Source organism: Pseudophryne corroboree, chromosome 3 (genome assembly GCF_028390025.1).
Source record: "Pseudophryne corroboree isolate aPseCor3 chromosome 3, aPseCor3.hap2, whole genome shotgun sequence".
Classification (NCBI taxonomy): Eukaryota; Metazoa; Chordata; class Amphibia; order Anura; family Myobatrachidae; genus Pseudophryne; species Pseudophryne corroboree.
The window spans coordinates 68,413,076-68,439,738 of NC_086446.1; the positions used below are offsets into that span (position 1 = coordinate 68,413,076).

The 26,663-nt window shown below is 45.7% G+C and overlaps 1 protein-coding gene across 1 annotated transcript in view; it reads right to left on the reverse strand.

Annotated features, from left to right (window-relative positions):
- Positions 1-3,053: 3,053 nt before the first annotated feature.
- The window catches only part of LOC135054763 (gastrula zinc finger protein XlCGF17.1-like), a 28,503-nt gene continuing 4,893 nt past the window's right edge, over positions 3,054-26,663 (reverse strand). The window contains exon 3 of the mRNA XM_063958085.1: positions 3,054-5,362. Coding sequence (XP_063814155.1) covers positions 4,389-5,362 — 974 coding nt within the window. The 3' untranslated portion in view covers positions 3,054-4,388. The remainder of the gene's footprint in view (positions 5,363-26,663) is intronic.

The window sequence follows — 26,663 nt, forward strand, 5'->3', positions numbered from 1 at the left end:
GGGGACATTCTCACATAGGACTTGATATGTTAAAGACTCTGACACCTGCAAGGGATCTCTGGACAAGCAGTTTCTTTGAGATACTGTCCAGCGGAGTATTCTTGTGCGTCTCTGTGTAAAACAGACAAACAGGTGAAAAGATAGTATTGTTGGGTTTCAGAATTTCATGTTGTTCCTAAGAAGGTGTGAAGATTCTGATTAAGCCGAACTGGTTATAGGGGGGTATCCAATTAGCGATCGCGGCTAATGTTATCGCACCTTCTTCCCTGAAGGTTATCGCAGACTGCGCGCTCCCGTTTATTGCACCTATCCTTTTCTAAATCGGTGATAACACCAATCGCGCGATAATTCTGGCTGGCAAAAACATAGGAAAAGTCGGGAAATGTGCCTGTACCTCCAAAAATGCTAAACTAATACCGGAATACATTATAGAAGTATATTAGTGGCCATAATATAACTTATTGGTGTCACTAAATTGTGTCAAATGGCTAATATATCCTTTTTTTTTTTTTTACAAATGCTGACAAATGATAGAAAGCTACTTTGTTCTGCAAAATAAGTGCTCTCATTAAATATGGGGTATATAAAATAGGTGTAAGTATATATTTTGGTCATTTTAGGGGACTTTTAAAAAAAATAGTGGAAACAGACTGATTACTCCCACATGCAAGCCTAAAAACACTTGTCCCACTCATAAAGCACCCCAAAATACCTGTCCCATACCTTGTACCCCAATTTCCATCACTTTGCATTTTTTGACCCCAAAAGTGACGTTGTCATTCTTCTGAGCCAAATCCCAACAGTTTTAGCTTATGGTGAAGAGAAATCTGCAATAAACTATGGAGACTTACTGTATCGGCGATAACTTATTGCTGATAACTTATCGCCGCTAATAAGATACTGAATTATCGCATTTATGATCATTTATCGTGATATCACGGCTAACTGGATGCTCCCCTTAGTCTAGATATTTGTAAGTGAGGATGCAATTGAAATTTGAGTTATATTTACATTTGTGAAAAAGACGGGAATATGTTAATCAGATTGTGCTTGGGAAAGCAACTGGTTTGGTTTATATATGAAAGAGAGCAGGAAATTGCTTTATCCAGTTATTTAACGGTTTTGAAATGTTATCCTATTTATTTATATTTTGTGAGATAGCCTGATTGTTTAAAAAGACCACAGGGCAGAAACACCCCCCCACGTTGTGCTATGTGTAAGAACGGGATAAAAACTGGTGCTTGTGAGCCCTAGAGAGAGAGAGAGAGAGAGAGAGAGAGAGAGAGAGAGAGAACTCTTCTGATTGAGAAGAGAGTTATACTCTCTGTGTGGGGAACCAGTCAATGCCAACCAGGAGGTGTGGCATCAGCTTGTCTATGTATACAGAGCAGCAAGCGGTAACAGGTGCCGGTGGTAGGAGCCTGTGTAGAAGAAATGTGGATCCAGGTGCCACGTGGTAAAAGCCTGGGGCGCAGTGGGTGGAGTCAGTAACAGGTGGTTACTGACTGTAAGAGGCAATCCCCTATTGGCCCAGGTACCATGTGACCCATTACCAATCCGTGATCACTTGGCGCGGGCAGCGAGGGCACATCCGGTCACACCAGGCATTCCACATTATGGATCCCACTAGTATATTGGACCTGGCATATGCTGGGTCACTGCAGTCTCCATCCCCCGGCTCTGCCCCTACAAACCGCTCCACACTGTACCATCCACCCCATGCCCACTGCTCCAACCTAATCAACCCTCGTCACTCTGTCCTGACACCCACAACTCCCCCCCCCCCCCCCCCCCCCTGGTTTTTATTTACCCCTGTACCCAATGGCAGGTCCTCCTCTCCTAATTAACTTTTAAGACCCGGTTTTGCCTTCTACATTGGTATGAAAGTGTACAGTTAAGTGCATTGTTTGTCGTAGTTCTCTTATCAATGTATGTGAGTAAAGCAAAGTTTTTAATGTTCTTTAATTATATTGGTGTCTTTTCTTGCTTTCTGTCTTATGCATGATCTAACGTAAACATCACACCACCTTACTTACCTTCAAAGTGATATTCATAATGATCGGTGGTCTTCTTGGGACTCGCAAATGCTGTGCTTCATGGGCAACTGGGTCTAAAATGGCATAACTGGCCATCAAAATACCACTGCATAGAGCAAAATTATAACAAGTCTTACAAAAAAAACACTTACGCAATGACACAAGATATGACCAATCTTAGATATGAAAATGTCCGAATGGGTCTTACATAAGAGCATTCGGACATGTTCCAATTATCTGGTGCTGTGTACAGCAAGGTTCCAGCTAGGCAGGCCAATCCCGGACCGTTTTTCCAATCCCGGGGCTCGGGATTGAAAAATGCTCAATCCCGGGATTCACAGAGGTCCAGAGGCAGGCAGCAGGGCAGCGCATTGTGAGTATCACTCCACCTGCTTTAGGGTCCTCGTTACTTTAAAATTATGGTGGGCAGGAGAGCTGGCAGGCAGGCGCATTGGAGGGCGGATGTGGCAGAAGGAGCGGCCATGTCTGGTAAGGGGCTGTGCAGCGTGACCTCGCTGACATTACGCCGCACACAGCAGGGCAGCCAGGCCGGGCAGCGTCTGAGGCTGAGCCGAGCGCTAGTGCTCAGCGGCCCTGCCCGGTCAAGAATCAGTAGTTCGCATGCGCACGTGAATCCCGGGATTGAAAGCTCCAATACCGGGATTCAAATCCCGGCATTTTTTGCCCCAAATCCCGGGATCCCGCCGATCCTGATCCCGGGATTGGCCACCCTAGTTCCAGCAACCGATGTAAAAATAAGGATCACTTATTCTTATGTGAAAACAAGAATCTTCAGTACAGTATTATTATTTTTTTTAAAGATGATTGATCACGAATGCTCCTTATATGATTTTTGGTCAATCATTTGTGTGGAAAATGACTCTCTCAATCTCAACTAGGGATTATTGATCCTTTTTTATAAATCTATTGTGGTTGCAACACATATCATTCTATTACAGGCATCTGCGTAATAGCTATAACGAAAATAAATGATAAAAACAAGTTAATGTTGAGCACTTCAAATTTAAATATACCATTTCCTTTTATTTATGCAGCGACATCAAGTCTCATCTGATGAGCCAAGTCTTTTGAGTGTTTTTATACAGTCTCAGAGTTACAAATGCACATAATACACAAAATAAATCTGTGTTAATTAGCAAACGAAACAAAAAAAAAAACCCGCTGTAATTTGTCTTGACAAAAACAGCATTTGTTGGAAAGCCGACAAAGAAAATGTCCTGTGCTGAAACGGGGGGAAAAAAACACAAATACCAATATTTTCCTATAATACAGCTCTTTTTGGCAGAATAAATGCTTTAATACACGTTTAATGCTTTACGGTGGGGTCAGCTATGAAGGGTCAGCCTTCGTCAGAGAAATGGCCTGGCCTGTGCTTCCCATGGGCATAATACTAGGATCAAGCTGCCAGGTTTTATATCATGTTCATCATGATATTGTTTATATGTTATGTGAAATTGCTACTTTATTTAATGTTACACTTAAAATCAACCCCACAGTAAGGAGTACAGGAATGCGGACTGGCCCATTGTGACCAATGTTCAACGATGTAGACATTTTATTGAGCATACAACCGCACGGATGCAAGCCAAATGTTTATTAACGGTTAGCCAGTCACCGGTGAAAAGAGGTCATGACCCAATCAACGATTTCCCTGTCACCCAGACCATATAACTGTTTCCTGCTGGTTACAATGTGAAGAAAGGCTTATGGATAAGAGGTCTACAGACAAGCTTCATGTCATGCCCACCACTGCGGACTCCGTGAGAAGATGTAGGGAATGTCACAAAATCCATAAACCGCTTACGTTAAAGTCAAACCGTTTGGATACAACGTTATACCCATACTTGGGTATTTGAACAGATTGAAGCTTCCAAGACTTATTCTCAAAGTCAGATATGGTATTCAAAGTTGACCTCTTCTTCAAAAAGAGTGAAGGTTCCTCTTCTCAGACACCATTAGTTTGGTCAAAGATATGTTGCCAAGCACTTTTTTTTTGATTTTTTAAGGATTTCCTTATTTCTCCAACCAAGGCCAGAATTTACCAAAACAAATAGCCACGTACATCAAAACATCACGACTTCTTGAACACGAAGAATCTCAAGCATCTCGCCCTGTCACAAATGATCATTAGTAGCCCAAAGCACCACTAAGCATGAAAACACTAGTTGCTTGACATAAAAGAGCTAAAATGATCATTCGCAAATATACATCTTAACGTTTTCGGGGTACTTATAAGGAGTTAAAATATTTTAAATGTAGAAAATTGTGACATTGATATATATTCATAGGTTAATAGTAGCTCTTCTGTATAAGCCGACTTGTGCTTTAGGCTCACTGGTCCTTTAGCATTTTTTCACTGGTAATAAAGACGGGAGGAGGTTTTGGGTGGGTTTTTTGGTGTCTGAGAAGTTTCGAGTACTGGGTAAAGTCTTTGCCGCAACCCGAACACAGAAAGAGTTCTTCCACAGGATGGACCCTCCGGTGGGCAATGAGCTCAGACTCAACTTTGAAACATTTCCCACAATCGTTGCAGGAAAACTTTCTCTCTCGATTGTGCATCAGCTGGTGGTTAAAGAGGTCATCTGTTTTGGCAAAACCCTTCCCGCATTCCGAGCAGGAATACAACTTCTCCCCGGAGTGGATCTTCCCATGGGTGACCAAACTTGACCTGGCATTGAAACATCTTCCGCATTCGGTGCAACAGTACGGCTTTTCCCCGGTGTGGGTCCTGCGATGTATCACAAGAGCGGTGTTGTGCCGGTAGTATTTCCCACACTCGGTGCAGGGAAAGAGTTTGACATTTAAGGTGTGCATGGGCTCGTGTCGGGCAAAAGCCTCGCTGGTGGCGAACATTTTTTTGCACTTGGAACAGTAGGTCGGAGTCAGGACAGACGTGGACGCAATCTCGGTGTTCGGCTCGCCCAGCTTCCTGCCCCTAGATCCCAAGAGGTGCTTGTTCTGTTCTATAATATAACTGCTGCTTTTGCTACGCTCTGCCATAGTAGTTGGCATGTACGATGTCTGGGTGTGTTGTCTGGGTGCCTGGATGCTTGGAACTTTGAAACGTGCAGCTTCACTTGAGACTACTTCCACCTTATTCCGGATAGATGCATATTTTTTCTCTGTGTGATCTGTAGATGTATAAATGTAATCAGCTTTGAGGTTTCCTTGTTCTGTCGGGACTGGTTCCCCCTTAAGCCGTTTAGATGCATGCTGCATAGTATCTGTGGATGTGCTTTTATTGGTGTATTTAAGATCTCCTTCTTCACATAAGACCGGTTCTACTTTAACATGAGTAGATAAACCTGTGGAAAAGATAGCATTCAGATTATTCTGGCAATTATTAATTATACTTCAAATCTGGCACTACTAAGGGGGGTATGCAATTTGCGCCTGTAATTTCAGAGCTGTTGATTTCAACCCCCTGCCTATTCAATTGAGGCCCGTTTTTTAGGGAAATTTTGACCAATGCTTTTTCACCTTTTTTTGCCCCCAGGGAAAAGGCATTGGGGAAAAAAAAAATGGCTCAAAATCGTTGAGAACGGCAAAATCGCCGATACACGTTTTTCACACCTGCTGAATTTTTTACCTACCTGTAGGCAAAAAAACAGCCCTGCTATTGAATAGGGTGAATCCCCACTCGTCCTAAAAATAGCGTAAAGTCATGTTTTTATCACCTAAAAACACGGACCTAATTGCATATCCCGTAAATCCTTTAAGTACTAAAAAAGCCCCACTGCGGGCAAAAAAAAAATAAAAATTATTGTCGGTAGGCTGTTTTTTTTTGGTTTTTTTTCTCCCAATGAAATGAATGTTTAAAGGTTTATAAATGCTTTAATTTCTTTTTTTATATATATATTTTAAGACTCTTTTTTTTTCCCCCACAAGGAGGACTGAGAACCCAAGCCGGCTAGCCAACTCCTACATGCCCACATTCCCAGAGGCTGGCCTGGCAAAGCAGTAAGTTAGCATTTACCATGCCTGACCAGTCTTGCAGGTGATATTATCTTGATAACTGAATGAGTGGACACTCCTGGTGGATGCCCCAACACAAAAAGCTCAGAATGAATATATTTAACTATGCACCTCTTTCATCATAATATATAAAATGACAACATTTGGTACAGTTACACAATAGTTTATTTATAGAATATTTTAAGACACAAATAATAGTTTCTTTTATGTCTACTTATTGAGTTATATTCACGCAATAGTCATTACAGCTGGTACTACATCACACCAAGGAGGTAAATTTACTGACGGTCGATTTAATATAGAGAGAATAAGTCACAAATTTAGTAACTCTTAAAAAACTTATTAAAAAAAATTGTGTGTTAGTAAATGTGCAAAAAGCCCCAGGAACAACACAGATCTAGATCGTTTTGAAATTCATTAAAATAACCTTAAGTGAAGTTATCCCCTAAAGATTGTTCACATTACAATTCCATTACCTAAAAAAAAAAAAGCATGTTACACTCCAACTAGAAAGTTTATGCGATTCTGTAACCATGTTTAGCACTTGTTATGTTTGCACATATATAGGTATAGGTGAAAGCACAGTCACTGTTTTCATTATTACATGATTGAAAAATGACTTTCAATCATTTATGATAATAAGAGCACTTGTATATTTGGTCCAAAGCAATAAATCTAATATTTAGGTTGCGATTTCATTAATTAATGTATTTAGTGTTCATTCTAACATCTGTGTAGTTCCTCCTTCTTGCCTTGGATGTTGCTGTCTACTCTGGTGCTTCTAGCACACTCAGGTCTGTATCTCAGTGCTGAGATACAGACCAGAGTGTACTAGAAGCACCAGAGCAGGGACCGACAACCCAGGCATGAAAGAGGAACTGCACGGATTGTGACAGGTGCAGGGTGCTAGAATGAACACTACCTATTTGATATGACAATTAACTATACTAATACAAAGGATAAATCCCCCACCCCCCCCCCCCCCCCCCTTTGGACAAAAGATTTTGGCATTCTCATGTATTCATTCCTGCCCTGATGTAATATAAGTAATGGAATATACTAATTTGTTTGGAAACACGTGAATGGTGGCTTTAAACTTTAGTTCGGAAGAGAAAAACAAGGAACCAATTAGCTTAAATGTTCTTTTGATTGGTTAAAGGTGATGACCAATCAAAACGTAGTTCTAGGATTGGCAAATGTCCTCTTTATAAAACCAGCAGTTTTGGAACGGCAGTTTCACTCAATGGGGTCAATTCAATTTGCCGTCAGTTGAATAGCGCCGGGAATTAGCTCCCGGCGCTATTCAATACAGCAACATATGACACTAAATTGTCGGGAATTCCTCTTGCACCCCCGACAAAAGTGCTGGCGTGCGGCCGGTGCGAGGCTGATTCTGACGGGAATCAACATCGCGCCGGGCAGTTCAGTCGGAGAATGCCCGTTCTCCCGACAAATCAATCTGTTAAATCCGGGAGAACGGGCATTCGCCAACTTAACATGAGCAGAATTGAATAGCGATGGGAGCTAATTCCTGGCGCTATTCAACTGTCGGCAAATTGAATTGACCCCAATGATACAGTAGTTGGTAAAACGCGTGTCAGACATGCAGACGCCAGGGGCTTGGTTTGATTAGTTATATCAGATAATCTTTGGCGTAGACAGATAACTGTACAATGTAGAAGGAATATGGCAAAGACTATGGGAAATCTTTAAGGAAGTGTTATCAGAGAGTGCGGTTATATGAAATGATATGTAAAATAAGGGTAAAAAAGTGACAGTATCCGGATGACAGATCTACAATGTCCAGGTAGTCAATAGGTCAACAGCATATGGTCGGAAAGCATTAGGTCAACAGGTACAAATGAATGGTCACCAGTGCTTAAGGTTGACAGGTTCAAACGGTCTACATGTAGTACAACCCCAACTAGGATGCAGGATCTTAAGCCAAGGAAATCAATAATAATACAATTAGATTTTGAATACCTGTATAACCAAATTTTGAGTTTAAGGTCCAGATTCTGGGGGGCATGCAAATGCAGCAGCGTCTATTGGCAGTCGCCCATCTGTGAGTTTATGCAAATGGCCCATAAACGTCTTCCCCTGTGCGTATCCGTGCGGCTGGAATGTACAAGGTCTGAGACGCCCACTTTTAGCATCCATGCACACAGTACTTGCTGCGTCCTTATACGCCATCACTGACTCTTGCATCTGCATTATGTCTACGTCTGTGAATGCAGCCGCTTCCACATAACACACCCCCTGAATGTACCATTTTTTGCATTCATTTCTTGCCTCCCCGTCCAGTCACTGTGCCGGAACGCCCATGACACTTCCGCCATACTCTTGATACTACGGGGGGGGGGTTGGAATGGGGAGATGTAACAGCCTGCGAGAAGCAGGAAGTGCAAGACTTTGGGCGAGTGTACTTCTTTTTCTTTAACACATCTCAAAAAAGTTCTAAAAAAAAAATGCTATGTGCAGACACAACCCTTAGAGTTCTATGATATGTATAGATGGTCCCTCCAACTTATTCGATTGGAAATTTAAAGTTCCTAAAATGTAGAACATGAAGCAGATTTAAGTTGACTCTAACCCTGAAGTACTCACCATTTTTTTGTGGTGAAACATTTTCTAAAGTCTTTGGCTGCTATTAATGGACATCTTACCACCATAGACTATGGGCAGTATGGATGGTGTAATGATTAGCATTACTGCCTCACAGCACTGAGGTCATGGGTTCAATTCCCACCATGGACCAACTGTGTGGAGTTTGTATATTCTCCCCGTACTTGCGTGGGTTTCCTCCGGTTTCCTCCCACAATCCAAAAATATACTGGTAGGTTAATTGGCTCCCAACAAAATTAACACTAGTATGAATGTGTCTGTGTACATGTGGTAGGGAATATAGAATGTAATCTCCACTGGGGCAGGGACTGATGTGAATGGCCAAATATTCTCTGTACAGCGCTGCGGAATATGTGTGCGCTATATAAATAACTGGTAATAAATAATAAAAATAAAATAGACTCTATGGGACAGATTCCATTCAGAGTAATAAACTCAAACCTGCCATCAGAACGGCACATCGTGACCGCAACATGCTCATTTTACCCCCAGGGGTGTGCTGTAAAGCTATGTTGCGCTATGGTAATGGGCGCAGTCGCACATTGCCCGGTACTGAACTGCACTGTATGGTTACATTTTAATGCATGTAGTGGCGGAACATCCCTTATATGCAACGACTGAAATCTCACAACCTGGGAGAAACCCTGGGTTAAGTTAGGCTCCTCAGGGGAGGTGTAACAGGCGTCCTGAGACTTCCATTCTCTTTGGACACTGGGAAAACTTTAGTGGTTTTGCCAAACTCCTTCCATGATTATTAATAAAGACAATACTACTGTCTGTATGTGGGTGTGACATGCATTGACTTCTATGAGCACCGTGTAACCCTATTTCAATTTTAAATGGCATGTGCCTATTTCTCACCAGCAGCAAAGTACAAATCCCTGGTATTATATGTCAAGACTTATCTAGCAGTAAAAGGGCCCATGAAATTCGGTGGCGTGTGCCTCTTTTCCACCGAGACCCTCAACTGAGCCCCTCAGTGGAAAACAGGCACATGCCACAAAATTACATTTTGATAGGACAAGTTATAAGAAAAGAAGTGTCCTGTGGAAAGTTGGCGCCTATGGGCAGTACAGATGGTGTAATGGTTAGCATGGGTGTAGCATGGTATGCCGGCGGCCAGCGTACGGCAGCTGGGTGAGCGCAAATGAGCCCGTTGCGGGCTGCTACGCGCGACACGCTATTCTCCCTCCAGATGGGGACATGGACCCCCAAGAGGGAGAATAATTGTCGGTATGCCGGGTGTCGGGATTTCGGCTCCGGTATACTGAGCGCCGGGATCCTAACAGCCGGCATACTGAAAACCACCCGGTTAGCATTACTGCCTCACAGCAGAGATCATGGGTTCAATTCCCACCACGGCCCTAACTGTGTGGAGTTTGTACATTCTCCCCGTGCTTGCTCTGAGTACTCCGGTGTCCTCACCACAATCCAAAAATATGCTAGGTTAATTATCACCCAACAAAAAATGAACCCTAGTGTTTGCGTGTACATGAGTAGACTAGATGGGCCAAGTGGTTCTTATCTGTATTTATTTGAACTGGAATTTAAATTAAAAGATTTATTGCTGCTATTATCAAATCTTGGATTAAAATTCATGTTGTTTTCTCTAACGTCCTAGTGGATGCTGGGAACTCCGAAAGGACCATGGGGAATAGCGGCACAACTAAAAGAAAGCTTTTAGACTACCTGGTGTGCACTGGCTCCTCTCACTATGACCCTCCTCCAAGCCTCAGTTAGATTTTTGTGCCCGGCCGAGCTGGATGCACACTAGGGGCTCTCCTGAGCTTCTAGAAAGAAAGTATATTTTAGGTTTTTTATTTTACAGTGAGACCTGCTGGCAACAGGCTCACTGCAACGAGGGACTAAGGGGAGAAGAAGCGAACCTACCTGCTTGCAGCTAGCTTGGGCTTCTTAGGCTACTGGACACCATTAGCTCCAGAGGGATCGACCGCAGGACCCGTCCTTGGTGTTCGGTCCCGGAGCCGCGCCGCCGTCCCCCTTACAGAGCCAGAAGCAAGAAAAGGTCCGGAAAATCGGCGGCAGAAGACATCAGTCTTCACCAAGGTAGCGCACAGCACTGCAGCTGTGCGCCATTGCTCCTCATACACACTTCACACTCCGGTCACTGAGGGTGCAGGGCGCTGGGGGGGGGGGGGGGGGGGGGGGGGGGGGCGCCCTGAGCAGCAATAAAAATACCTTGGCTGGCAAATAGATCACAATATATAGCCCCAGAGGCTATATATGTGATAAATACCTCCTGCCAGAATCCATTAAAAAGCGGGAGAAAAGTCAGCCGAAAAAGGGGCGGAGCTATCTCCCTCAGCACACTGGCGCCATTTCTCCCTCACAGCTCCGCTGGAAGGAAGCTCCCTGGCTCTCCCCTGCAGTCTACACTACAGAAAGGGTAAAAAAGAGAGGGGGGGCACTAAATTTAGGCGCAGTAAATATTATAGCAGCTATAGGGGACATAATTCAGTTAGTCCCTGCATTATATAGCGCTCTGGTGTGTGCTGGCATACTCTCCCTCTGTCTCCCCAAAGGGCTTCTGTGGGGTCCTGTCCTCTGTTAGAGCATTCCCTGTGTGTGTGCGGTGTGTCGGTACGGCTGTGTCGACATGTTTGATGAGGAAAATTATGTTGAGGCGGAGCAGATGCCTAAAGAAGTGATGTCACCCCCTGCGGGGCAGACACCTGAGTGGATGGTCTTATGGAAGGAATTACGTGCAAGTGTCGACTCCTTACACAAAAAATTTGACGACATGCCAAATGCGGGACAGCCGGCTTCTCAGCTCGTGCCTGCCCAGGTGTCTCAAAGGCCATCAGGGGCTTTAAAACGCCCGCTACCTCAGATGGCAGACGCAGATGTCGACACGGATACTGATACCAGTGTCGACGACGATGAGTCTAATCTAATGTCCACTAGGGCCATTCGTTACATGATTGAGGCAATGAAAGAGGTGTTACACATTTCTGATATAAACCCAGGTACCACTAAAAAAGGTATTATGTTTGGGGAGAAAAAACTACCCATAGTTTTTCCCCCATCTGAAGAATTAAATGAAGTGTGTGAAGAAGCGTGGGCTTTCCCCGATAAAAGATTGGTAATCTCTAAAAAGTTACTAATGGCGTTCCCTTTCCCGCCAGAGGATAGGGCACGTTGGGAAACACCTCCTAGGGTGGATAAAGCACTCACACGTTTTTCTAAAAAGGTGGCACTTCCGTCTCCGGATACGGCCGCCCTGAACGAGCCTGCGGATAGAAAGCAGGAGGCGATCCTGAAGTCTGTATATACACACTCAGGCATTATACTTAGACCAGCTATTGCGTTAGCATGGATGTGCAGTGCTGCAGCTGCATGGTCAGATTCCCTGTCAGAAAATATTGACACCCTAGACAGGGACACTGGGGCAGATGTATTAACCTGGAGAAGGCATAAGGAAGTGATAAACCAGTGATATTTGCAAGGTGATAAAGGCAGCAGCCAATCAGATCCTAACTGTTAATTTACATATTGGAGCTGATTGGCTGGTGCCTTTATCACCTTGCAAATATCACTGGTTTATCACTTCCTTATGCCTTCTACAGGTTAATACATCTGCCCCACTATTCTGCTAACCATAGAGCATATAAAAGACTCAGTCTTATACATGAGAGATGCACAGAGGGAGATCTGCCGGCTGGTATCTAAAATAAGTGCATTGTCCATTTCTGCTAGGAGAGGCTTATGGACTCGGCAGTGGACAGGGGATGCAGATTCCAAAAGGCACATGGAAGTTTTGCCTTATAAGGGTGAGGAGTTATTCGGGGATGGTCTCTCGGACCTAGTTTCCACAGCAACAGCTGGGAAGTCAGCATTTTTACCCCATGTTCCCTCATAGCCTAAGAAAGCGCCGTTTTATCAGGTACAGTCCTTTCGGACCCAGAAAAACAGGCGAGGAAAAGGCGGGTCTTTTCTGTCCAGAGGCAGAGGTAGGGGAAAAAGGCTGCAACAAACAGCAGGTTTCCTGGAGCAAAAGTCCTCTCCCGCTTCTTCCAAGTCCGCAGCATGACGGTGGGGCTCCACAGGCGGAGCCAGGTACGGTGGGGGGCCGCCTCAAAAAATTTCAGCGATCAGTGGGCTCGTTCACAGGTGGATCCCTGGATCCTTCAAATAGTATCTCAGGGGTACAAACTGGAATTCGAGGCGTCTCCACCCCACCGTTTCCTAAAATCTGCCTTGCCGATTACTCCCTCAGACAGGGAGGCTGTGCTAGCGGCAATTCACAAGCTGTATTCCCAGCAGGTGATAATCAAGGTGCCCCTACTTCAACAAGGACGGGGTTACTATTCCACACTGTTTGTGGTACCGAAACCGGACGGTTCGGTGAGACCCATTTTAAATTTGAAATCCTTGAACACATACATAAAAAAGTTCAAGTTCAAGATGGAATCGCTCAGGGCGGTTATTGCAAGCCTGGACGAGGGGGATTACATGGTATCCCTGGACATCAAGGATGCTTACCTGCATGTCCCCATTTATCATCCTCACCAGGAGTACCTCAGATTTGCGGTACAGGATTGCCATTACCAATTCCAGACGCTGCTGTTTGGACTGTCCACGGCACCGAGGGTGTTTACCAAGGTAATGGCGGAAATGATGATACTCCTTCGAAAAAAGGGAGTTTTAATTATCCCGTACTTGGACGATCTCCTAATAAAGGCGAGATCCAGGGAGCAGTTGTTGGTAGGAGTAGCATTATCTCAGGAGGTGCTACACCAGCACGGTTGGATTCTGAATATTCCAAAGTCACAGCTGGTTCCGACGACACGTCTACTGTTCCTGGGAATGATTATGGACACAGTCCAGAAAAAAGTGTTTCTCCCAGAGGAGAAAGCCAAGGAGCTGTCATCTCTAGTCAGAGACCTCCTGAAACCAAAACAGGTGTCGGTGCATCACTGCACGCGAGTCCTGGGAGAGATGGTGGCTTCTTACGAAGCAATTCCTTTCGGCAGGTTCCATGCCAGAATCTTTCAGTGGGACCTGTTGGACCAATGGCCCGGAACGCGTCTTCAGATGCATCGGCTAATAACCCTGTCTCCAAGAACCAGGGTGTCTCTGCTGTGGTGGCTGCAGAGTGCTCATCTTCTAGAGGGCCGCAGATTCGGCATACAGGACTGGGCCCTGGTGACCACGGATGCCAGCCTTCGAGGCTGGGGGGCAGTCACACAGGGAAGAAACTTCCAAGGACTATGGTCGAGTCAGGAGACTTCCCTACACATAAATATTCTGGAACTAAGGGCCATTTACAATGCCCTAAGTCAGACAAAACCCCTGCTTCTACACCAGCCGGTACTGATCCAGTCAGACAACATCACGGCAGTCGCCCATGTAAACCGACAGGGCGGCACAAGAAGCAGGACGGCAATGGCAGAAGCCACAAGGATTCTCCGATGGGCGGAAAATCACGTACTAGCACTGTCAGCAGTGTTCATTCCGGGAGTGGACAACTGGGAAGCAGACTTTCTCAGCAGGCACGACCTCCACCCGGGAGAGTGGGGACTTCATCCAGAAGTCTTCACACTGATTGTAAATCGTTGGGAACGGCCACAGGTGGACATGATGGCGTCCCGCCTAAACAAAAAACTAGAGAGATATTGCGCCAGGTCAAGGGACCCTCAGGCGATAGCGGTGGATGCTCTAGTAACACCGTGGGTGTACCAGTCAGTTTATGTGCTCCCTCCTCTGCCTCTCATACCAAAGGTACTGAGAATAATAAGAAAACGAGGAGTAAGAACAATACTCGTGGTTCCGGATTGGCCAAGAAGAGCGTGGTACCCGGAACTTCAAGAGATGATCTCAGAGGACCCATGGCCTCTGCCGCTCAGACAGGACCTGCTGCAGCAGGGGCCCTGTCTGTTCCAAGACTTACCGCGGCTGCGTTTGACGGCATGGCGGTTGAACGCCGGATCCTAAAGGAAAAGGGCATTCCGGAGGAAGTCATTCCTACGCTGATTAAAGCCAGGAAAGATGTAACTGCAAAACATTATCACCGCATATGGCGGAAATATGTTGCTTGGTGTGAGGCCAGAAAGGCCCCAACAGAGGAATTTCAGCTGGGTCGATTTCTGCACTTCCTACAGGCAGGAGTGACTATGGGCCTGAAATTAGGCTCCATTAAGGTACAGATATCGGCTCTGTCTATTTTTTTCCAGAAAGAACTAGCTTCACTACCTGAAGTTTAGACATTTGTAAAAGGAGTGCTGCATATTCAGCCCCCTTTTGTGCCTCCAGTGGCACCTTGGGATCTCAACGTGGTGTTGAGTTTCCTAAAATCACATTGGTTTGAGCCACTGGATCTAAAATATCTCACGTGGAAAGTGGTCATGTTGTTGGCCTTGGCTTCGGCCAGGCGTGTATCAGAATTGGCGGCTTTGTCATTTAAAAGCCCTTATCTGATTTTCCATATGGATAGGGCAGAATTGAGGACTCGTCCCCAGTTTCTCCCTAAGGTGGTATCTGCTTTTCACTTGAACCAACCCATTGTAGTGCCTGCGGCTACTAGCGACTTGGAGGATTCCAAGTTACTGGACGTAGTCAGGGCCTTGAAAATTTATGTTTCCAGGACGGCTGGAGTCAGGAAAACTGACTCGCTATTTATCCTGTATGCACCCAACAAACTGGGTGCTCCTGCTTCTAAGCAGACTATTGCTCGCTGGAATTGTAGCACAATTCAGCTGGCGCATTCTGCGGCTGGACTGCCGCATCCTAAATCAGTAAAAGCCTATTCCACAAGGAAGGTGGGCTCATCTTGGGCGGCTGCCCGAGGGGTCTCGGCTTTACAACTTTGCCGAGCTGCTACTTGGTCAGGGGCAAACACGTTTGCAAAATTCTACAAATTTGATACCCTGGCTGAGGACCTTGAGTTCTCTCATTCGGTGCTGCAGAGTCATCCGCACTCTCCCGCCCGTTTGGGAGCTTTGGTATAATCCCCATGGTCCTTTCGGAGTTCCCAGCATCCACTAGGACGTTAGAGAAAATAAGATTTTACTCACCGGTAAATCTATTTCTCGTAGTCCGTAGTGGATGCTGGGCGCCCATCCCAAGTGCAGATTGTCTGCAATACTTGTACATAGTTATTGTTAACTAAAGGGTTATTGTTATGAGCCATTTGTTGAGAGGCTCAGTTATGTTTCATACTGTTAACTGGGTATAGTATCACGAGTTATACGGTGTGATTGGTGTGGCTGGTATGAGTCTTACCCGGGATTCAAAATCCTTCCTTATTGTGTCAGCTCTTCCGGGCACAGTATCCTAACTGAGGCTTGGAGGAGGGTCATAGTGGGAGGAGCCAGTGCACACCAGGTAGTCTAAAAGCTTTCTTTTAGTTGTGCCCAGTCTCCTGCTGAGCCGCTATTCCCCATGGTCCTTTCGGAGTTCCCAGCATCCACTACGGACTACGAGAAATAGATTTACCGGTGAGTAAAATCTTATTATTACACACTACTAACAATCTAATAGTTCCTTATTTATTCAGATTTTTCTATTAGGATGATAACATTTAATAACGCACCTGTTGCATTATTGTGAATAATGAAATAACACATAAAATACTAAATTAATATAGATTACCAGTACTAAATATTTAAATTGACAAATTATGTAAAATTAGGTATACAAAGTCAATGGGTAATGAGTGATTATTATTACTAAACTTTTTCTATCACATCAAACTCCTCATCAATGTTTTCAAGTTCTATGACAATATGTAATAGCCTTCGAGATGCAGACTGTTCGGGAAATTGTGTGTGTCTTCCCGTATTTTTAAAGCAGCAATCATTTCCAAGGCAAAAATCGACCTGGTTTTGCTTTGTAAGGATTGCCGCTTTAAAAATACTGACCTGGTTTTGCCTTGTAAAAGATTGCCGCTTTAAAAATACTGACCTGGTTCTGCCTTGTGATTGCCGCTTTAAAAATACTGAACCGGTTTTGCCTTGTGATTGCTGCTTTAAAAATACCAACCCGATTTTGCCTTGTAAATGATTGGCGCTTTAAAAATACCGACCTGGTTCTGCCTTGTAAGTGATTGCCGCTTTAAAAATACTGAACCGGTTTTGGCTTGTGATTGCCGCTTTAAAAAATACAGACCTGGTTCTGCCTTGTAAATGATTGCCGTTTAAAAAATACTGAACCGGTTTTGCCTTGTGATTGGTGCTTTGAAAATACCAACTCGGTTTTGCCTTGTTAATGATTGGCGCTTTAAAAATACGGGCAGACTCGCACAATTTCCGGAACAGTCTGCATCTTGCAGTCTATTATTTAATGCCCCTAGTCTTTCTTGACTTTCATCAGATTTCAAGGATTGATAAAATTTCAGCAGCAGTAGCAAGGGGTCTGTTGACATGCTTACCTCTTTCACCTTGATGGGGCGTATGAACAGACACCCGTGAAGAGTTCCACTCGGAACTAGAGGGAGATAATGGACTTTTTTCTTCCTCAGAAATATCACTGTGTATTTTTTCAGCTATTCGCACATTTCTTAGACGCTTCACTGAAATTCCGTGGAGTGCTAAAAAGGCACTTCTGCAAACTTCAATTTCACTAACACTGGTATCACGAACAAAGTATCTAAATGATACTTTCCTTTGGCTTGTCGTTGCAACCTTCCTTTTGTTAACATAACCTCTCTTGCACTTATATGGCCTTACCAGTCCGAGCAAATATGCGTTTTGCTTGCTGTATTCCTCTAGCCGGTAAAACTCTAGAAATATTTCTTCTTTCTGAATTTGACTGAGCATAGAAAACTTACATGAACTTAGTTTGCAGCAAGGATCTAGGTCTTGAAACACTTTTTCAGGCAAAACTGTATTATTTCGACGTACAAACTGTTTTCTGCTGTTTCGAAATCTTTCTTTCATTGTCCTTCCATTTATATTCATTACAAGAACGTTTTTTAAACCCGTTAATTTGGCATTTTCTTCATCTAATACATTAACCTCACTGCCTGCAGCCGCCATCTTGAAAACAATGTAAAAAGCACTGGAAAAAAAAAATTCAAAAGAAACAGCCAATCAGAGCGATCGGAATATAACCATTAGCAGACCAAGAGGCATGGGCCCCTTTGCAACTAGATATGTCTTGAAATATAATACCAGGGATTTGTATTTTGCTGCTGGTAAGAAATAGGCACATGCCACTACGTCAAAAGTTAGCAGAGTAGACACTAGATGGCAGAAGCTACTTGTTGGCAGCAAAAATTCACAATCCATGTAGATGTGGCATGTGCCCCTAAATTATGGGAATTTAATAGCGAGTCAACTTTATTTTTTATATATACATATGTTTACAAGACTTCTTCCTTATAAAGGGTATTTGCTTTGTTTGGCCAGTAGAATAGTTATTTGGGCAATTCGACAGCTGAAAGGTCTTCACCAAAATGATGGAACTCACATTTGTTTCTAAATTCTGTTACATACATCAAAGAGACATATCCAGAATACACACTATATCTTACACCGGACACTGCACTCTATCTCCTGCATTGATTACTGCAATATTCTCCTTACTGGTCTTCCCCATACAAGACTTTCATCCTCTACAACCTATTTTGAAAGCAAGGGCTAGACTGATCTTCCTCGCTAAATATTCTTCTTCTCTTCTATTGTTTCAATATATCTCCCAACTCAACCCCTCTGCTCAGCACAAGATATTGTCACTCATCTGTTCTCAATCTCTTCTCCGGTTACAGCACCAACTCTGTGGGATGCCCTCCCTCACACTACAAGACTTTCCTCTAGTTTCCAAATCTTCAAGTGGTCCCTGAAAGATGACTTCATCAGGCACGCTTTGAAATTCCAGAACCACCCACTCAACCTGCCTAAGCCATTCTAGGCATTAAAACACTAATCTACAGAGTTCCAACAAAATGTACCGTATATACTTGAGTATAAGTCGACCCGAATATAAGCCGAGGCACCTAATTTTACCACAAAAACCTGGGAAAACTTATTGACTCGAGTATAAGCCTAGGGTGGGAAATGCAGCTCTACCCGTACACAGACCTCATAGTGCCATATATGCCCCACAGTGCCAGATATGCCCCACAGTGGCAGATATGCCAGCTATGCCCCACAGGGCCAGATGTGCCCCACAGTGCCAGATGTGTCAGATATGCCCCACAGTGCCAGATATGCCCCACAGTGCTAGATACTTCCCCTCCGTCGCTACCGCGCTGTCTTCTGAAGGAGGGACACGGAGAGCGCAGCGCGCGGCTCTCCTGTGCCCCTCCTGCGTGTATGTGTTAAAGGAAGTGCCGGTTCGTGCACTTCCTTTAACACACACACGCCGCTGCCGCCGGACACGCAGGAGGGACACAGGAGAGCCTCGCACTGTTCCCTCTGTGTCTCTCCTAAATCCTGACTCGAGTATAAGCCGAAGTGGCTTTTTCAGCACAAAAAAAATAAGAATTTACTCACCAGTAATTCTATTTCTCGTAGTCCGTAGTGGATGCTGGGGACTCCGTAAGGACCATGGGGAATAGACGGGCTCCGCAGGAGACTGGGCACTCTAAAGAAAGATTAGGTACTATCTGGTGTGCACTGGCTCCTCCCTCTATGCCCCTCCTCCAGACCTCAGTTAGGGAAACTGTGCCCGGAAGAGCCGACATTACAAGGAAAAGGATTTTGGAATCCAGGGTAAGACTCATACCAGCCACACCAATCACACCGTACAACTTGTGATAACTTTTTTTACCCAGTTAACAGTATGAATAACAACCGAGCATCACTCAACGGATGACTCATAACAATAACCCTTTATTAAGCAATAACTATATACACGTATTGCAGAAAGTCCGCACTTGGGACAGGCGCCCAGCATCCACTACGGACTACGTGAAATAGAATTACCGGTTTCTTATTTTCTCTAACGTCCTAGTGGATGCTGGGGACTCCGTAAGGACCATGGGGATTATACCAAAGCTCCCAAACTGGCGGGAAAGTGCGAATGACTCTGTAGCACCGAATGGGCAAACACAAGGTCCTCCTCAGCCAGGGTATCAAACTTGTAGAACTTTGCAAATGTGTTTGAACCTGACCAAGTAGCAGCTCGGCAAAGCTGTAAAGCCGAGACCCCTCGGGCAGCCGCCCAAGAAGAGCCCACCTTCCTTGTGGATTAAGCTTTCACTGATTTTGGATTCGGCAATCCAGCCGCAGAATGAGCCTGCTGAATCGTGTTACAGATCCAGCGAGCAATAGTTTGCTTTGAAGCAGGAGCACCCAGCTTGTTGGATGCATACAGGATAAACAGCGAGTCCGTCTTCCTGACTCCAGCTGTTCTGGTGACATAAATCTTCAAAGCCCGGACTACGTCCAGCAACTTGAGAGTCCTCCAAGTCACGAGTAGCCGCAGGCACCACAATAGGTGGGTTTAAATGAAAAGACGACACCACCTTCGGCAGAAATTGTGGACGAGTCCGCAATTCTGCCCTGTCCTTATGGAAAAGCAAATAGGGGCTTTTACATGACAAAGCCGCCAATTCTGACACCCGCCTAGCCGAAGCCAAAGCCAACAGCACGACCACTTTCCACGTAAGATACTTTAGTTCCATAGTTTTAAGTGGCTCAAACCAGTGGGATTTCAGGAAATCCAACACCACATTAAGATCCCATGGTGCCACTGGTGGCACAAAAGGGGGATGAATATGTAGCACTCCCTTTACAAACGTCTGAACCTCAGGCAGTGAAGCCAGTTCTTTTTTAAAGAAAATGGATAGGGCCGAAATCTGGACCTTTATGGACCCTAATTTTAGGCCCAAAGTCACCCCTGACTGTAGGAAGTGCAGGAATCGACCCAGCTGGAATTCCTCTGTAGGGGCCTTTCTGGCCTCACACCAAGCAACATATTTTCGCCATATACGGTGATAATGTTTTGCTGTCACGTCCTTCCTAGCCTTTATCAGCGTAGGAATAACTTAATCCGGAATGCCCTTCTCTGCTAGGATCCGGCGTTCAACCGCCATGCCGTCAAACGCAGCCGCGGTAAGTCTTGGAACAGACATGGCCCTTGTTGCAACAGGTCCTGTCTGAGAGGCAGAGGGCAGGGGTCCTTTGTGATCATCTCTAGTAGTTCTGGGTACCAAGTCCTTCTTGGCCAATCCGGAACAATGAGTATTGTTCTCTCAGCAGCTTGGGTATGAGAGGAAGAGGATGAAACACATAGACTGACTGGAACACCCATGGTGTTGCTAGTGCGTCCACAGCTATCGCCTGAGGGTCCCTTGACCTGGCGCAATATCTTTTTAGCTTTTGTTGAGGTGGGACGCCATCATGTACACCTGTGGCAGTTCCCATCGATCTGCGTGAAGACTTCCTGATGAAGTCCCCACTCTCCCGGGTGGAGGTCGTGTCTGCTGAGGAAGTCTGCTTCCCAGTTGTCCACTCCCGGAATGAACACTGCTGACAGTGCTAGCACGTGATTCTCCGCCCAACGAAGAATCTTTGTGGCTTCCGCCATTGCCACCCTGCTTCTTGTGCCGCCCTGGCGGTTTACATGGGCGACCGCCGTGATGTTGTCTGACTAAATCAGCCCTGGTTGGTCTCAAACCAGAGGCTCCGCTTGACTCAGGGTGTTGTATATGGCCCTTAGTTCCAGCAGATTTATGTGCAGACAAGTCTCCTGACTTGACCACAACCCTTGGAAGTTTCTTCCTTCGTGGAGGCTTGCATCCGTGGTCACCAGGACCCAGTCCTGTATGCCGAACCTGCGGCCCTCGAGGAGGTGGGCACTTTGCAGCCACCACAGAAGAGACACCCTGGCCCTGGGGGACTGGTGATCAGACGATGCATCTAAAGATGCGACCTGGACCACTTGTCCAGCAGATCCCACTGAAAGATCCTCACATGGAATCTGCCGAATGAAATGGCCTCGTATGACGCCACCATCTTTCCCAGGACTCGCGTGCAGTGATGCACCGATACCTGTTTTGGTTTTAGGAGGTCTCTGACCAGAGTCACGAGCTCCTGTGCCTTCTCCACCGGTAGAAAAACCTTCATCTGGACTGTGTCCAGAATCATGCCCAGGAAGGGCAGACACGTCGTACGAATCAGCTGCGACTTTGGGATGTTTAGAATCCAACCGTGTCGATGCAACACTTCCTGAGAGTGTGCTACGCTGATCAGCAACTGCTCCCTGGACCTTGCCTTTATGAGGAGATCGTCCAAGTATGGAATAATTTTGACCCCTTGCTTCCGAAGGAGCACCATCATCTCTGCCATCACCTTGGTAAAAAATTCTCGGTGCCGTGGACAGGCCAAACGGCAACGTCTGGAATTGGTAATGACAGTCCTGTACCACAAACCTGAGGTACTCCTGAAGAGGCGGATAAATGGGGACATGCAAGTAAGCATCCTTGATGTCCAGAGATACCATAAAATCCTCCTCATCCAGGCTTGCAATGACCGCTCTGAGCGATTCCCTTTTGAATTTGAATTTCTTCAGATAGATGTTCAGGGATTTTAAACTCATAATGGGTCTGACCGAACCGTCCGGTTTCGGTACCACAAACATAGTGGAATAGTAGTCCATTCCCCTTTGAAGGAGGGGAACCTCTACCACCACCTGCTGGAGAAAAAGTTTGTGAACTGCCGCCAGCACTACCTCCCTTTCTGTGGAGCCCCAGCGTCATGCGGTGGATTTAGTGGAAGCCGGGGAGGACTTTTGTTCCTGGGAACTGGCTGCGTGGTGCAGCTTTTTATTCCCCATGGTCCTTATGGAGTCCCCAGCATCCACTAGGACGTTAGAGAAAAGTGCTGAAAAAGTCGGCGTATACTCGAGTATATACGGTATAAGTCTTCTCTTTTCAAACTCAACAACCCTTTGACCTCAGGACAATGTTGTCGCTTGACTGCACCATGTAGACCACTAAGCACTTTTCAACCTTATAATGTGGATGAAGCAAAATGCAATGAGTGGCACCTAACCTCATATATAAACCTGCTATTTCCCCATAGATTGTAAGCTTACAAGCAGGGCCCTCTTACCCCGGGCCTAATTCAGACCTGATTGCAACAGCAAACTTTTTCTTTAATGGGCAAAACCATGCGCACTGCAGGTGGGGCAGATGTAACATGTGCAGAGAGAGTTAGATTTGGGTGGGGTGTGTTCAAACTGAAATCTAAATTGCAGTGTAAAAATAAAGCAGCCAGTATTTACCCTGCACAGAAACAAAACAACCCTCCCAAATAAAATAATAAACTAAATAAACTCACCAATATAAGCTACAATTGCAATTACTAAGGAGCTATAATTCTGAATACCAATCGATTATAGGCTTGTTACTTGTAATGAACTAATACAAGTCTTCACAGTTTTTGTTCCAATTTGCCATTACAAAGAATTCCTAAATAAATGATTTTTTTATGGCCGAATACCAAAAGGGGGCGAATACTCTCTATAGCCAATGTGCGCTCATAAACGCAGTGTATTCACATCATGCACACCACGATACACTTAGCTCTAAAACAGACGGGGACCTCTATACATGCTAAACCTATGCTGGATGTTATCTGAAGTCTGATATATTACATGTGGAAGGACTGTAGATGATTTCACCATACACCTTCAGCAGAGTGATTAATGAAAACATGTACCTTAGTGCGCGCGCAGTGCAACCGTGACGCATACTCAGTTGGCTGATAATCGCTCAACGCATAAATATCTGCATTGCGTACATCTGTTAATGACCCTTCACAAACTTCTCTCTTTAATCTTAAGTGTACCAAATCCAGTGTTCTCCCCCAGAAATGGTTTTATGCCGGGCAGCATTACGCTGCAGGTAGGGGTGGGAGGAAGAGGTGTGTGTGTGGCCGCGTGCAAACCGGAAGGGGAAGAGGTTTGTGGCTGCTTCAGAACCGGGGGAAGGGGGTCTGAACCCTACCACAGCAGGTTAGCGGCACTCCATCTTGCGCCCCCGGTGGGCACAGTAAAGGGGGAGGCTGCCCTGTTTGCTTTTATTGGTAGGTTGGGCCAGGGTTGAGGCGACGGCCGGCATCCTTTTGCTGGGTGGACCACCTGTGAAATATAGCGTGGGGAGAACATGCAAAATCTATCCTTGTCCGATGTCTACTTTATCAGGCAATGCCCAACATTTCCTTGAATGATACAATATATCTGATGGGTTTCCATTACTAAAATCTCCAATAAAACTGGATAATACTTGACAATGGGGGGCATTCCGAGTTGATCACTAGCTGCATTCGTTCACTGTGCAGCGATGAGACAAAAAATAAGAATTTACTTACCGATAATTCTATTTCTCGTAGTCCGTAGTGGATGCTGGGACTCCGTCAGGACCATGGGGAATAGCGGCTCCGCAGGAGACAGGGCACAAAAGTAAAAGCTTTAGGATCAGGTGGTGTGCACTGGCTCCTCCCCCTATGACCCTCCTCCAAGCCTCAGTTAGGATACTGTGCCCGGACGAGCGTACACAATAAGGAAGGATTTTGAATCCCGGGTAAGACTCATACCAGCCACACCAATCACACTGTACAACCTGTGATCTGAACCCAGTTAACAGCATGATAACAGCGGAGCCTCTGAAAAGATGGCTCACAACAATAATAACCCGATTTTTGTAACAATAACTATGTACAAGTATTGCAGACAAACCGCACTTGGGATGGGCGCCCAGCATCCACTACGGACTACGAGAAATAGAATTATCGGTAAGTAAATTCTTATTTTCTCTGACGTCCTAGTGGATGCTGGGACTCCGTCAGGACCATGGGGATTATACCAAAGCTCCCAAACGGGCGGGAGAGTGCGGATGACTCTGCAGCACCGAATGAGAGAACTCCAGGTCCTCCTCAGCCAGGGTATCAAATTTGTAGAATTTTGCAAACGTGTTTGCCCCTGACCAAGTAGCAGCTCGGCAAAGTTGTAAAGCCGAGACCCCTCGGGCAGCCGCCCAAGATGAGCCCACCTTCCTTGTGGAATGGGCATTTACAGATTTTGGCTGTGGCAGGCCTGCCACAGAATGTGCAAGCTGAATTGTACTACACATCCAACTAGCAATCGTCTGCTTAGAAGCAAGAGCACCCAGTTTGTTGGGTGCATACAGGATAACAGCAAGTCAGTTTTCCTGACTCCAGCCGTCCTGGAAACCTATATTTTCAGGGCCCTGACAACATCTAGCAACTTGGAGTCCTCCAAGTCCCTAATAGCCGCAGGTACCACAATAAGCTGGTTCAGGTGAAACGCTGACACCACCTTAGGGAGAAACTGGGGACGAGTCCGCAGCTCTGCCCTGTCCGAATGGACAATCAGATATGGGCTTTTGTGAGACAAAGCCGCCAATTCTGACACTCGCCTGGCCGAGGCCAGGGCCAACAGCATGGTCACTTTTCATGTGAGATATTTCAAATCCACAGATTTGAGCGGTTTAAAATGTGATTTGAGGAATCCCAGAACTACGTTGAGATCCCACAGTGCCACTGGAGGCACAAAAGGGGGTTGTATATGCAATACTCCCTTGACAAACTTCTGGACTTCAGGAACTGAAGCCAATTCTTTCTGGAAGAAAATTGACAGGGCCGAAATTTGAACCTTAATGGACCCCAATTTGAGGCCCATAGACACTCCTGTTTGCAGGAAATGCAGGAATCGACCGAGTTGAAATTTCTTCGTGGGGCCTTCCTGGCCTCACACCACGCAACATATTTTCGCCACATGTGGTGATAATGTTGTGCGGTCACCTCCTTCCTGGCTTTGACCAGGGTAGGAATGACCTCTTCCGGAATGCCTTTTTCCCTTAGGATCCGGCGTTCCACCGCCATGCCGTCAAACGCAGCCGCGGTAAGTCTTGGAACAGACATGGTACTTGCTGAAGCAAGTCCCTTCTTAGCGGCAGAGGCCATGAGTCCTCTGTGAGCATTTCTTGAAATTCCGGGTACCAAGTCCTTCTTGGCCAATCCGGAGCCACGAGTATAGTTCTTACTCCTCTACGTCTTATAATTCTCAGTACCTTGGGTATGAGAAGCAAAGGAGGGAACACATACACCGACTGGTACACCCACGGTGTTACCAGAACGTCCACAGCTATTGCCTGAGGGTCTCTTGACCTGGCGCAATACCTGTCCAGTTTTTTGTTCAGGCGGGACGCCATCATGTCCACCTTTGGTCTTTCCCAACGGTTCACAATCATGTGGAAGACTTCCCGATGAAGTCCCCACTCTCCCGGGTGGAGGTCGTGCCTGCTGAGGAAGTCTGCTTCCCAGTTGTCCACTCTCGGAATGAACACTGCTGACAGTGCTATCACATGATTTTCCGCCCAGCGAAGAATCCTTGCAGTTTCTGCCATTGCCCTCCTGCTTCTTGTGCCGCCCTGTCTGTTTACGTGGGCGACTGCCGTGATGTTGTCCCACTGGATCAATACCGGCTGACCTTGAAGCAGAGGTCTTGCTAAGCTTAGAGCATTGTAAATTGCCCTTAGCTCCAGTATATTTATGTGGAGAGAAGTCTCCAGACTTGATCACACTCCCTGGAAATTTTTTCCCTGTGTGACTGCTCCCCAGCCTCTCAGGCTGGCATCCGTGGTCACCAGGACCCAGTCCTGAATGCCGAATCTGCGGCCCTTTAGTAAATGAGCACTCTGCAGCCACCGCAGAAGAAACACCCTTGTCCTTGGAGACAGGGTTATCCGCTGATGCATCTGAAGATGCGATCCGGACCATTTTTCCAGCAGATCCCACTGAAAAGTTCTTGCGTGAAATCTGCCGAATGGAATCGCTTCGTAAGAAGCCACCATTTTTCCCAGGACCCTTGTGCAATGATGCACTGACACTTTTCCTGGTTTTAGGAGGTTCCTGACTAGCTCGGATAACTCCCTGGCTTTCTTCTCCGGGAGAAACACCCTTTTCTGGACTGTGTCCAGAATCATCCCTAGGAACAGCAGACGTGTCGTCGGAAACAGCTGCGGTTTTGGAATATTTAGAATCCACCCGTGCTGTCGTAGAACTACTTGAGATAGTG